The sequence below is a fragment of the Psammomys obesus genome, unplaced genomic scaffold (assembly GCF_907164565.1).
Source record: "Psammomys obesus unplaced genomic scaffold, mPsaObe1.curated_primary_1811, whole genome shotgun sequence".
NCBI classification, from domain to species: Eukaryota; Metazoa; Chordata; class Mammalia; order Rodentia; family Muridae; genus Psammomys; species Psammomys obesus.
The window spans coordinates 406,437-421,129 of NW_026596440.1; the positions used below are offsets into that span (position 1 = coordinate 406,437).

The 14,693-nt window shown below is 44.5% G+C and overlaps 1 protein-coding gene across 1 annotated transcript in view; it reads right to left on the bottom strand.

Moving 5' to 3' along the window:
* The window catches only part of Adcy2 (adenylate cyclase 2), a 367,518-nt gene that overhangs the window by 22,508 nt on the left and 330,317 nt on the right, over positions 1–14,693 (bottom strand). The window contains exons 19-20 of the mRNA XM_055598037.1: positions 10,697–10,781; positions 6,166–6,324 (exon numbers count right to left, since the gene is read on the bottom strand). Of these exons, the coding sequence (XP_055454012.1) occupies positions 6,166–6,324; positions 10,697–10,781 (244 nt within the window). The remainder of the gene's footprint in view (positions 1–6,165; positions 6,325–10,696; positions 10,782–14,693) is intronic.

Below are 14,693 nucleotides of genomic sequence, written 5' to 3' on the forward strand. Positions count from 1 at the left end.
AGAGAGAGAGAGAGAGAGAGAGAGAGAGAGAGAGAGAGAGAGAGAGACTCCTGGTTCTTTGTATAAAGACAGTAAAACTGCAGCATCCTGCACACACAGTTTCAAGGTATTTTCATTATTTTCCCATTGTATAGTGACAATGGCTTCAAAAAGGAAGGGCTGTGGTTTGGCTCATGCCAGGTGTGGAGGACCCATCCACAGCACAGGCAGAGCAGCCTGGCACCACTGTGTTTGCAGTGCAGCATGGGAAGGGCTCGCTTTGCCAGGGAGTATGAGAGAGTTTAAACCAGCCTGACAGGCTTGTGCTGCTGTCCATGTGCCTGGTGGGGAGAGGACGGCACTCTCTAAGAACACTGTTAGTGAGCTTTGCTCCCTTAACACCTCTGGCAGGGTACACACTCAAGCTCAACTCACATTGTAACTCCAGGTTCAGGTACCTCTTACAGGAACTTTTTTTTTTTTTAACCCAGTGCAAACACTTCAGGGCATGACAACCCAAAGGAAGGTTGCAACAGCTTCAAGGAAAAGCAGATTCATTCCAAGCTCCCATTCCCAGGGCCTCTCATCTTGTAGTGCTTTCACCTCCTGTCTCCAAACAGGAGACAGCAACATTGTAAGAACAATAGCATCAAAGATCTCCTTGCTTCTCTACAGTCAGTGTGCTTGAGCTGGCCTGCAGGGCAGATGTCTCTTTGCAAAGCTGTTTTGTGACTGAACTCCTTATCCTTTGTAGACAACTTAACACAAGTGAGACTGCCAAGGCCAGGTTCCAGGAATGCTCACTACAGCTTGGCAATCAGGGCACCAGAGAAGATATAATAGCTAGGAGCCCATTGAGGTTAGTACCATTCAATACAAGTAGTATAACATGCACTGATTCTTCTCTGAAGAATAAGGATACATGTACCCTCTTCTCCACTGACATTGGCATCAGTCAGTGGTCCTCTGAGTGAAGCAAAGGTGAGGTAACAGCCACCACATAGTGGACACCCATTTCATGATAGGATGGACATCTCTATGAACACGATACTTTCATGAAGACTGCCTACAGATAAGGAAACTGAGGCACAGAGCAATTGCATTAGTTGTTCAAAACTACGCTTATGCAGGTTGATCATGGGGCCTACCCTCATAAAGGTTTAACTGGTACTCTATGTGGAGTCTGCCAAATGACTGTGGGCTGGCTATGCTCTCTACAGTCAGGCACCACTGTGTATCCGGAGACTTCATTTTTGTTTTTTCCTCTGGAATCTTGAAAATGTCTGGGAGTGGGACAGGCTGGAAAGTATGATTGTACTGACTCAGTCTAGATTTGCAGGTCATCTCCTGCTGTGGCTCTCAGGCAGGAATGCATAAGAAAATTAGTTTCTAAGAAGGTGAGTACCTGGGCCTCCTCACTCACCAAATGAGCTTCATCCTTGAGGATGGGCTTTGAGCATCCACATCACTTTGGAAAGCATGGGGGATGTTCTGCTGTGACCCTGATGAACAGCTGGTCAGGAGGAAATAGAACTCAGAGGAGTGGAGGGACCCAGTGAGGCTTTCAGCTGGCTTGGGAGATGAGTTAGGACCAACCTCTGTATCTGTGGCAGACCATACAAGCTGGTAGTCCCCTTGAATAGATATTTCTCACCTTCTGTTCTGAAAAGAGTCATCTGGAATCCTTAAAGAAATGCTCAGGGTGAGTTGAGACACTGTCCCTTCAGTTCTGAGATTCAGGGATCCCAGAGGACTATACTATACTCGAAACCAAGGAAACACTAGTGGTCTCCAAATCTGTAGGCACTGATTGATGACTCCTGCGGGCTTGGAAGCATAATCTGAACTCACAGACATCTCTGAGCCCCCGGATTGGGTGTGGAGCCCAAGGGGACCACATTCTGACTGGTGGGTATCCTAGGCTGGGACACACTCCAGAGCCTCTGGGGACTGGATGGAGACATGAAGGTAAGCCTTGAGAAGATTCTGCAGGCCAGCTGCGAATGGGTGGCTCACACAGCTACCGCAGGCACCACCAAACTCAGAACACACACAGATGATGGTGCCATTGAAGAAATTCGAGGAATGGGGGAATGGTCACCCAGAAATCACTTCTGTGCCTGTTGTTTCTGTTAATCTGTACATGTACCAAGTTCTCCCCTGATGCCAAAGGACAGCCTGGCCTAGCACCAAGGGTCTTCTTGTCACTCAGGGTAATTCAAAGTCCTTTCATCAATAGTTAAAGCATCCAGTCCAACGAGTGATCAAAATTCCAGACCTGTTGATCTGTGTGGCAAGGCATGGTAAGGATTTCATGCACTCAACCTAACCGAACCTTCCTTGACCAGCCTTCATCTGCTAGGCATGCTCATTCCCAAGCTGCCCAGGATGGAGAACACGGGAAAAATGCTGTTGTGATACAGGTCATTTTTCCATGAACTGTATCACCCTGAGCAGTGACTCCTGGCTTTTCTCTCATGGGTGTTTTTGAGGGCTTGTTGATGACTACTTATTGCTTTCTCTTCACTGGGCTTCTACCTGTCCTCTGAGGCATGTGTCACACATGTACCTGGTTGCTAATCTTCTCTCACTCTGTGCTCTCAGCCCACTGTAGGTTCCCTAATAGAGTCCATTTACCTATCCAGGGAATTTTATGAAACAGGCTCTAGAAAAATACCCTTGTTGATACTCATTCTCATCCTTTGTCCCTGAGGAAAAAAACACAACCTCTTTATTTTTCTAAAATCCTGGCTATCTAGTGATAGTCCCAACCTCCCAGCTCTGTCGGCCTAGTCACTCAGTCATAGCTCATTCTTGGTATTTTCAAATGTCAGGACCTGTAATCTCCATCCTGAGTTTCAGGATCATTCCAGGACCATTCAGAGCTCTAAATCAGTTCAGTAGTGAGTTCTAGGTTATGGGAAGGGCCTCATCATGCCCTTAGGATAAGTCTCATTTTCACCACATTCTCTCTTCCTTCAGTGTCTCATTTCCTAGTCAGTGCCACACAGGTCAAAACGTAGAACTGGGTCTCAAGTAGAGCACAAATTCTGCTCACTGTTGAGTGTTTTCTTTGGAAATCAAGGGCTAATGTCTGTTCATGTTGTTACAACCCAGAAGTCACTTTAATGCCCTGTTCCCCAAACATGCATACACATATGTACTCATATGCAGTGTGGTTGAGAAATGTCCAGGTTGCAGTAATTAGGGTCACAGCTAAACCAGCCACATATATTCTGTCCTCAAGGGACTGGATGTTGGAGAGATACACAAATACAGAGAACATAAAAACAAATGGTGATGACTGCTACTTACTCCCAGGAATAGTGAAGCCTGGGGTTTCTCACCAGGCTGGGAGGAGTTAGTATGTTCTAGAAAGTGCCTGGAGTTGTGTTGGTGTTTTCTCTTTCAGGAGCTCTTGTAATTAGTATCTCCTGAAAATGCAGTGCAAACCAATCTATCCCTCTCGTAGGTAGGAGATGCTGTGGGTAGTGGCCTGGAAGTCCTTGAAGGGCTCTCATTTACAGAGTATATCCCCCAAATGTCTGTTAAAGTCTCAGTTCCTTGAAGGAGGGAGGTCACCTGGCTAATCCCCTTCACCTGGGGCCTCAGACAAGGGTCAACTAGGTGACAAAGGCAATCTTCTCATCTAATGAGGAGAGTGAGCTCTGATGTGTGTTTAAGAGGCTTCCCAGAAACACTCCAGGCCTAAACAGTGGTGAGGACCAGCCCCTGGGTTCCCATCATGAGATCACCATTTATAAGGCAGGTGTGTGGGATGACCTCGAGGGTGTGCCTATGATGTTGGGTTCAGAGCCAGTACTTCACTCACAAGAACACAAAAGGAACAAATGTTGTTGAAGAAGAAAAGAAACTGTTTGCATGCTTGTGTGGGATAAACAGGCCCAGAAGATAAGTGGAAGCATTTGTATTGCTGTCCTGGCCCAGGATGCTTCAGGGAGTGACAGGCGTATGCCATGGTACTTCCATCTGGCCTCCTTCCTGCCAGCACCATGGCTCTTCCACATTTTCCCTTCAGTTCTTCCATGCAGGCCAGAGTCTTCCTCCCTGTCACTTGCTGCTTCCATCTCCTACTTGGTTTCAAGTATTTTCTTTTCAGATTCACAGATCCCTTCCTTACAGTGGTATTTCCTCCGTAGAGTCTGAAAGCCATACTTCTGATATGTGTTGACAGACTGCTGTCCCCAAGACAACCCAAGAGAAGCCTTTCTGTCCTGTCCATTTCTGTATTTAAGACACCCCAAGCGGACTCACATGGCAAAGACAATAGAATAGGCTCCAATCTGGAATGAAATGAGCAGGACCAGCGAGATGGTCAGTGGGTAACAATGCTTCCTGTGCAAGCCTGGAGATATGGATTTGACTTGTAGAATGCTTGGTAGCTGAACCAGCCCAGAAGTCGTCCTCTGGCTCCCATGCACACGCTACACAGCACACCTTCACTCACATAACACACAATAACACACAAAATCTGGGAACAGCCGGAGGGGTCAGAAGATCTGGACCACCAACAAAAATAACTTTTTACTACGTCCAGTGACTTAACTACTTGTGATCAACAAATAAGTTTGTGAGAAAGCTGCTTAGGTCAGAAAACACAGATGGTGATGAGGAATACATGCTTTGATAGGATTGCTACACCCTGCACCCCTACAAACTTCTCAGCTGCTCCTCATTTTTTTTTTTTTTTGATTCTTCACATCAAATCTTATTTGTAAACAGTAAGTTAATCTTACTAAGGATATATTTATCAGGGTGTAAATGTAATACAATAACCGTCATTAAACTTGTAGGAAAATCAACACAAATTACTGTAACAGGGGGGCAAAATAGCATAAGAAAAGATCAGTGGATGGGACCATGAAATGCCTATTCCTATACTCCATTCTCAGCCTGAAAGTTGCTCCAAGCCTCCTCAGAAGAGGATGCTATAGCCTGTTCACCCAGATTGGGCTTATCTGGTGATGAGTTCATCTGTGCAGCTTCCCTCTGCTGCTTTCACTCCTTCCCCCAACCCCTAGCACAAATCTCCTACTGAGAAGAATGCTCAGCAGGCTGTGAAAGCACAGTGCTAACCTAACATTTTAGATTATGCCCAAATGGAGATCTGTCTGCTTTCTCTTGCTACTCAGCAATATTAAAAACAAACAAACAAACATGAGCACATTTTATTGCTCATTTTATTGCCACTTCCACATTTCAGTGACATAGTCTCAACTCTGCTAAGTATCTTCAAATATCCATTTTGCCCTTCAAAATGGCAGACTCATTCGGACTGTGCTTGTATGGAAAGTTCTTAAATCCACCGGTCTCAAACTATCTTACTGTCTTTGAAATTCCAAGGCCTTGAAATTCTCCCAAGGAACCCGACAGCACAGAAACACTGCCATGTGGACTGGTTTATTTTGGCCTCCTGACTTGGGCTCTATCACATGTGTGCTGGTGAAGACAGTGTCTTCCATGGCTGGATAGAGAGAAGTGGCCAATTAGAGGACTTAATTGGGAATGTTGAGCCTCTTAATACACATTCAGAACTTTACGTGATTAAGGAAGCAGTTTTAACTTGCACTTATGCTGCATGTGTGTGTGCCCATAGGCCACAGTGTGAGCATGTGGGGGTCAGAGGACAACTAGTGGAGTTGTTTCTATTCCTTCCGACACGTGGGCCCCAAAGATTAAACTTCATTCACCAAGGCTTCATGGCAACAACCTTTATCCTTGTGTCATCTCACCAGCCTAGAAGAAATTCTAAAAAACAAATTATTTATTGATCTTAGAAGATTTATTTTTTCCCTGAGACAAGGTCTCACATTGCCCTTTTCTTTTTTAGTGTTAGCCTTGAATTTGTCATGTAGCTGAAGATGGTTTTCAACTTCTGATCTTCCTGCCTCCACCTCGCACATGCTGAGATCACAGGTGTGAGACATCACACCTGGTTTATGAACTCGGACCTTAAGACCACTAGGCAAGCATTTTAGCAACTATGAGGATTTCTTAGCTTCCCGGGATGTCCCCATGAGTAGTCAATATCCCCTTGAAACGGAATGTGTGAGGCTGACCACGGACACGTGCACCTTCAGGATGAAGTGCCGCCCGATGGCAGCCCCTGCAGAGGCCCCTCCACGGCCGCCGTGACCCCAACCAGCCCCAGCCTGCCCGTCTGACCTCGTTTTTCAGGCTCCTGGCCAGGAAGTGTTCAGCCACGTGGGCGGGAAGCACGTTCTCCAGTAGCACTCGGTTTAGGTTCTCCATGGTTTCTATCTCCTCCCGCTCTTTTTTGAATTTGTTCTTCCATAAGAAGTCTAACCTACAGTAATATTCACTCTGTTACAAGAGGACACAGAGGTGAAGAAACAATAGGCATCTTGTCCTGCCAGAGTGGAGGTCATAAAGAGAAAACAAAACAAGAGAACAAAGCAGCACCAAGAACCGTCGCCCTCCCTAGGGAGCCCTCTGTCCCACCCAAATGTCTGTCAATCACAGACATAATACAGACATAATACAGATTTGCAAAGAACAAGCCAAAGACTGAGCCAGCCCGAGGAACCAGGGGCTCTGGAAGCTTACGAGTTAAAATAATTGTAAGCTCCCCTCTAGATCGCCAATAGTCAGCTTGAATTTATTTTTGAAGCAGCACAGTAGCATGAAAATGATGACTAAGATTCAGGGTGCTTGCTAGACAGTGATTTGTATCACATAAGAAACACTTTAAATTTGTGGCAATTTGCCCTTAGAATTTGCAAAGCAGTCCCTCCTACCACAATTACGTAGTTGCTCATTACAAAGTATGGATTTTTTTTTTCCATTTAGCATCGCACTGTGTTTAGAATGCCAGTATGCTGGAGACAAGAGGATATGTCGATATCGTTCAATTAGGAAAGGAGCTGCTGTTAAAACATACATGTTCATGATTTATGGTGTATTAAAATGTAAAAGGATATGAGCCAGTTATTATTACTATTGTAGAAACGGAGACACTTATTAGCTGACAGAGGCCCTCTTTGGCCTTGCTATCATTTTGTGTCTTCTGTGACACCTGTAACTAAATGTAATGAAATCGCCTTGAGTGAAACCTTCCTCCTAAGATGGGCTTCGTGGAGAGGGCGACTGTCTGTCAGAGCAGAGAATGAGCTGCTGACACATAAATGCAAAAGAGTGAATCTAAGTATTTGCTGTTGTGCTGGCTGGAGTAATCATGAAATTACACCGCAAATTGAAATAGTGCACGCACACACCTCTCATGCACAAATAGTGATTCTAAAAAAAGAAATAAATCACACTTCAGCCTGAAAGAACAAATTAATGATCATCCATTAATTAGTTTGATTCAAACTGCACATGATACATTAAGGAACATTTCCTTCTTTGGTGAAGCATTTGTTTTCAGCTCACACAGTGAGACTTTTTTTTTTTTTTAAAGTAAACTATCCAAAGCTTTACATTTAAAGTCAAATTTCTCCCACACTGTATTAATAGAAATTGTAACATGTACTGACTGGAAAAGCCCTTTATCTTGGAAAATGTTTCATCTATTTGGGATCTGGGACAAAGAGGTGGTGTATTAGTTGGTTTTAACTAGAATGGAAGAAGCAGGCTATGGTGGGGCATCAGGAAGACACAGGTGAGTATCCAACGCCAGGCACAAATGAAAGCAATGTAAATGAGACCACCTTCGAAGAGCCAGCTCAGGCAGAAAGCCTGCTGCATGTAAGTTCTTCAGGCTTTCCAGGCAAATATTTGTTAGTCTCCTACTAGAATGAAATCAGTAATTTGGAAACAGCTGCACAACATGGAGGTGATAATTTGCCCATATTTCTAAATATCTATGCATCATGTATCTGTCTATCATCTACCTGTGTGTCCGCCTACATACCATCCTGATATGATTTGGGTGTGATTTATGTGAATCCCTGGAAGGTTTAAGTGTTGGAAATTTGGTCTTCAGTGTGGTGATGATGACACGGGACCTTTCAGCGGTGAGGGGCAGTTTGGTGGGACACCCTGTAGTTACTGGAAGTGTCCCCTTGGGAGGGACTGTGAGACTGGAAAGACTATCCAGCTTCCTGTTTTGTGACGTACTCCTTCTTTCCCTCACATTTGCGGTACAGAGTGATGTGCCCAACATGGTCTTTGCTGCAGCTGAGATGGGCCTTACTCTTGAATGTCTAAAACTTTGAATATATGATAAACTTGCTTTCTTTATAAATAAATGCAGCATGTCTACTATCTATCTATCTATCTATCTATCTATCTATCTATCTATCTATCTATCTATCTATCTGTCTATCTTCTATATATCCATGTAGCCATCATCTCTAGCTATTTTTGCCTGTGTTAATTATATAATATAGCGGTATTATCATTATCAGCCAACCATATATATGAATTTATGTATCTATCACCTCTCTAGCATCTATATTATCATCTATCAATCCATCTCTCCATTGGACTACCTTTTCAAGCAAGAAAAACCGCTTTAGATACTCTCTCTTATGTATAAGGATTATTCATGAAATTCATGTTGAAAAGCTTAAAAGGAAAACAAAGGAGTCTATCTCAAACTAGTAGTAATGAATTGAATAGGGTCCCAAAAAGGCAGTTCCAAGCACTATGAACTATGGCCTTACTTTGACATGGAGCATATGTTGATATATTTGTTAGATATCTGTAGAGAAACTCATTTTGGATTTTGGGGTTAGGGTGGGCTCTAAACCCAATGATAGCTATCTGTGTGAGATAATATGAGAATGGAGAGGGAGATTTAGACTCTAAATGGGATGGGTATGTGAGACATCACCAGAGAGCAAGGTGACTGTGAGGACGAAGCTAAAAAGAAGAGCTAAAGGACTCTGTTTGTCACCTTATGGAGAACAGTGCCTCCCTGAGCCACAGTTTTGCTTTGTAAACTTTCCATTCCTCTGATTGCCACCATTTCTCAGATTGCCTCAGGCAGGGGGCATGTCAAGAGTGTTTGTGAACCTCAGTGCAGTGTCACACCCAAGGCAGTTTCATGCTTTGCCAGCTTCCAAAACACACCCCAAACAGCTATACAGCTTCTCATAGCTCTGTAGTGAACCACATAGATTCACTTTACTCCTCTAGGAAGCAATAGCTTGCCCAGGTGTAGAGATATGGAGAGTATTCATCATTATACTAAGGATAACATAATGGCTATCCATATAAAGGAATGGCTTCCTATGAAGATTCCTTGGCACAATTATGCCAGTGGTTGACCATAATATCGAACACTTACTTATTTACTTTAATTCTGTTACAGAGAAATGAATCAACTGTCACTCAATGGCCCTGACCACAGTTACATAGTGGTAGTGAAATGTTGGCTATCCCCATTGCCAACATTATTAAAATCTCCATCCCCATTATTGAAAAGGGGGTTGGGTGGGATTCAATTTGATTCTTGCATCTTAAAACACTCTGTGATGGGAGGTGATCTGAGTGGTGATTATTAGCATAGAGACTTTGGACATAGCATCAACGGCATGACACAGAGAAGCAGGCAGCTCACAAAGAGGTTGCTATTTCCCGAAGAATGGCCACCTGGCATTGTTGCACAGCAGTCAGCTCTTTTTTAGGTAATTTGTTGGCTACCCTGGAAGCGTAGGGGTATGGCTGCTTCATGAATGAGAGCAGCAAGCTGGTCAGTAGTGAGAAACAAGCAATAAACAAATGAGCAAGTCACAGGAGAAGCAGGAAAGGAACGAGAGCCAAAAAGCAGACAGGGTATAACAATGGCAAACCAGAGAACGCAGACTGGAGAAATGCAGACACTGAGGGGCTAAGATGGTAGGGGAAGGTTCACACAGAATTATTTTTTGGGGGTGGCTAGCTTGGCCGGGGTACTACTGCTAGCTCCCAGGAAACGTGCAACTCATATTACATAGGTGCTATAGTAGAGGAATGTTCCACATGTGTAACGCTAGCCAACAAAACAGACACTGCCCAACTGTGCAATTGTTAATAGCTACCTAGCAGGGAGTCTGGAAGCCAGACTGCAAGTCGTAAGTCTGTTGGCACTTGCCACGAGTTCATGTGCTTATTTAATAATGCATCCACGCTGAAGCTTCTGTACCTTTTAGTCCAAATCGTTCACTTGGCTTCACACTGCCTATCGTATGCTTTAAAACAGATGTTGAGGACAGAGGCGCCTGGCTTCAGCCAAGTCTTATAGTCACTAGTAATTGATTTTGTGCACAGCAGAAGCATGGTAACCCTTAGACTCCACTATTCATAGCCTCCCCTGGGAGACCAGAAGCAGGCAGAGGCCCAAAGAATGACAATAATTTCATTTGCATCACAAAATACAATTTTTAGCAGAGAACTATATTTTAAAGAGTGTTGCAAATGAGGCAAAGGCACCATACCAACTGGCAGAAGAAGTGTGCCATTCACTGTGACAGACCCATGCAAGGGGAGTCCCCCATAACTGCAGCTGCTTACAAACTACAACATATTTGTAGCTTAAGATGTAGTAGGAAATTAATTGATTCATATCCCTGGAGCTCTGAAGTTTGCCACTGTAGTAAAACAAGCTTTTCCTTCATATCTGGTGCACACCTCAACTGTCTACTTTTCTCTTAAGTGAATAGATGATCCTGATTCTTAAACATTTTTTCTTTCCACAAACATGCTACAATGCAGATTTGCACCTCAGGAGACAACAGAAAGAACTTCTTACCTGTCTACCCAGAACGAGCAGGGTGATGAAGAATATAGAGAGGGACACGGAGCCCATGGTCTTCAGGTCTTTCCAAATGCCTGGTCTATTGAAAAAACACACACACACACACACACAAACCAACAATGAGACAGACAGATGGACAGACAGATCACAACACCACACAACATGCATACAAGACTTAGAATCCCAGTACTGACAAACTTCGGAATCCCCAGTGCATTTCCAGATTTCATCCCAGCCAAGTACACATTTCAAATATATCACAAACCCCAATTTGCATAAAGACAACAAAAATTAGGTCCACATGTCGAGGGCACAGGAAATAGAAATATGTGCAAATTAATACTTTGACTTTGCACTGAGCTGTAGCAGACATTGCAGGAGGGACTTGCAGAAAGCTAATCCATTCTCCCAATGCTCGTGGATCGAGATGGATAATTGGATATATGGTTTCTTTGGTGTTTTCATTATTGCTCTCAGAAGGAGACAGTATTTTTTAAATTACTGACTGTCTGAGGCATAAAAATGAAATACAGAACTTCTACAAGGCTCTCCATTTGTGACAGGTGCAGTTCTGTGTATTGTTCTAGCTGATTGCACAGTCTCAGTACATTATGTAATCGCAGATACAGGAATCCCACTCATGGCCAATGAGCCCTCAGCTCCAGGTGAACAGGGTCAGTCTGTTGCTGAGCTGGGCTGGGCCTTGTGTTCTCACTACAGCAGTCACAGCAGTGACTCCCAGCACATTGCAATTAATGCAAGGAGGCAGTGACTGCAATTCTTGGCAGTGTTGAGCATTTTCTGGCAAGCACCTTTCCCATGTTCAAGTATAAGGAAGATCTGAGAAACCCTGGGTAATTTTCCTAGATGCTGTCACATGAACAGCATTGTGGCAGGCAATCACTTTCTTCATTATTTATCCTGCTTTGTGAGTTTCCATTTTTCCCACTCAAGGTTCAAGGGCAAGTGAGATGCTAAGATTTAGCTTAGTTGGCTCTGGAGTAGCCTGGACTTTAACTGTGAGCCGAGGGGCTTTGGAAAAGTCCTTGCAAATGTCACCATCCTCATTTGTCAAAGGGGATCTAAGTGCCAATCTTATGGACCATTCTGGATGCTACATCAGATATTATAAGCCTGGCCCATGGCACTCTCTTTGAAAACAGTACTGGTGATTTCCACTATTAAGTTCAGGGTGACATCAGATATGTACACACCCGGCACATAGACTGACCCACAACACACTCTTCCCAAATGGCCCTGTTGATTTCAGTATTAAGTAATCACCAATAAAAGGGAAATGGCTAGAAAACTGGAGAGAACAGAGATCAGTAAATTTCAGGTAGAGAGAAAAGTGTGAACGGTAAAGAAGGGTAGATTTCTGAGGGAATCACTCATCCCCAATGACTTAAACTCTCGAGCCTCAGAACTCTCCAAAGAGACAGGTGCACATTTCTGCTCCTCCCTCTGGATCACACCTGCTGTGGCTGTTGAGAGGCTGCACTCATCTACCATGAGATGGTTCCCGTCTCTCCAAGAATTGTGAGAAGGGCACAAGGATGCTTCTGTATTTCACTGGAGCTGATTTTAGGACATGGAGTCCTTCTTAGCCTCAGGCAAACGTCTCTACCGGCAGTTTAAATGGCTGGGGAAAAGCAGATATCTAATAACAATGGTGACGTCAGTGAATTTTAAACTCACTTCTTTTCTCCACAGTAGCCACACAGACACTCTGATGGGTGGTTAATAAGAGCAGCACAGCCACCATCCCTGGAAGGTGCATGCTGAGCTTTGCATGCTCCTGTTATCTAGAGCTTTGTAAGCCAGGGGACAGAGCCTGGAATCACAGTCCCCTTCTTCTGGAGCACCAAACTGAGAACAAAAAGCTAAGTACACAGGTTAGAGTTTTGTGGTAGTTTTGTCAGTGACATAAAACAGACTCAATTCCGTTTTGATTTCCAGGTAAAAGACCAATAGCCTCAAGTACATCGAGACATTGAGTCAGAGGCAGGGCCTTTTATGAATTCAGAACCTGATTAGGTTTCCATTTAACATATAGAAAGTTCACATAACGAAGCCACTGGGGATGCCATTCTGGGGATGCTTCACACTAATGCCTCATGAGTGAGGCAGCAGGGGAAGGGGCTGAAACTGTAGTCCCCCCTGCCTTTCATGTCTTCCATATGATTTAAGACAGCAGTGAACTGGGAGTAGGACATTGGGAAGGCAGCAAAGGGAAGGTTCTCCTTGTTGGACTTGGCAGTTACAAAATCAGACTTCACTGAACCTTACAAAAAGCAGCACACAGCAGAGTTCTGTGTGCCAGTAGGTGGAAGCCCTTTTTCTGTTGCAAAATTCCCTGTGTCCATCAGGAAGAACTGCACTTTCTCCAAATGTTTTCTCAAAAACATCTTTTTATTGAGTAAGCAGAAAGCATTGTCAACTGGTACTGTTGGCTGCCTCATGAGAGGACACTTGCAGAAAAATGATGCTGAGACCCTTGACGGATTGTCCACAGGAAGATCCAGTCTTGGGTCACTCTGCTTGTCAAGAGCACGTCAATGGGGCGGGCAGGACGAGGTGCAGATAAGATAAAAGTCCCGGATGTACTCCTGACAGGTTAGTCCACTGACCACTCCACCAGTTTCCCCCTGCAGCTGCGGCAAAGGCACAGTCACCAAGTGGCAAACCACAGAAATGTGCTGTTCCCAGTTTTGGAAGCTTGGAGGCTGAAGGCAAGCTTGCTTGGAGCCATATTCCTCTGAAACCCAGAGGCTCTTCCTCATCTTGTTCCAGCTTCTGGCAGCTTGCTGTCCACCTTTGGTGCTCTTTGGCTTGCTGATGTGTGTTGTCACCCCAGGGTCTGACTTCATCATCAATAGGCGACCTCAAGTGTCCGTGTCTGTCTCTTCACACGGTCACGGCCTCGAAGGACTACAGTCATTCTGGGCTAGGGACCCATCTCTCATTTGGCCTCATTTTACCATAAGCTCACATTTTGAGGTTTTGAGAATTAAAATGTCAACAAATTTTTCATGTGTGCGTATGTGTGTGTGGTGAAGGCAGTATCATAATTTGAATCATCAAATGCGTTCAGCCACTTATACAAAATGATAGTTCTCACTCTTTCAACTCATTCTTTGTTTCTTTGTCACCCCCTCTCCTCTCTCTCTCTCTCTCTCTCATTCTCTCTCACCCACCATGAAGACTAAAGCCTCCTTGATCTCCGATGGTTGGGTGGTGGGGTATCAGGTGGCAAAACTGTTGAATTGTGAAGGCAGGAGACTGCACCAGGGAAACTGGAAACGTTTGTAACATTATGCCTTCCTTCTCTCCATGTTAGCCTCTGGGGACTTGGGCACTACACATGCCTGTAGTCATACACAAATGAGCAGCTAGATGGCCATCTGCCCGAAGCTGCTAATAAGCAATTATCCTGACCCTCAGGGTTCAAGAAGCCAAATGTACAAAATGCCCTGGTTAGTGGGGGGTGAGAGATGGAGGTATCGCTGAGTGAACTAGTCTCTACCCCAAAAAGGCCAACTACTCTGACCAGGTACACAGAATACTGTCATTACTCAGGAGAAAATGTAACCTGGGCACATGGACACCAGCACGATCTCACGGATGCAGGAGATGCTCCCTGGATATTCAGGGAAAAGTGACCTTGAAGATTAAAGCTGCTTCGAGTTGTTGCACTGAAAACAGAGGCTGGGATTAAAGGGAACCTTAAGGGTTAACATGACAGGGGAGGGAAGCTGATAACAGGAGGGACGTGGCTGTGGGTGTGTGACCACAGCTGGCTATCCACCCCACCTGAACCCTTGGTGGACATGTATGACACTTCTGTCTCTGTATTCTTGCTTCTACTGCAGCTGAAGCTTCTGTCTCTGAAGCCATGATGTGGACAAGGATCTAAATCTGAAGTATCCAAGAAAAGCTACAGCTATGTCTTGGCAGCTGCGTTAACTCTCTGACATGGTACAGCAACGAG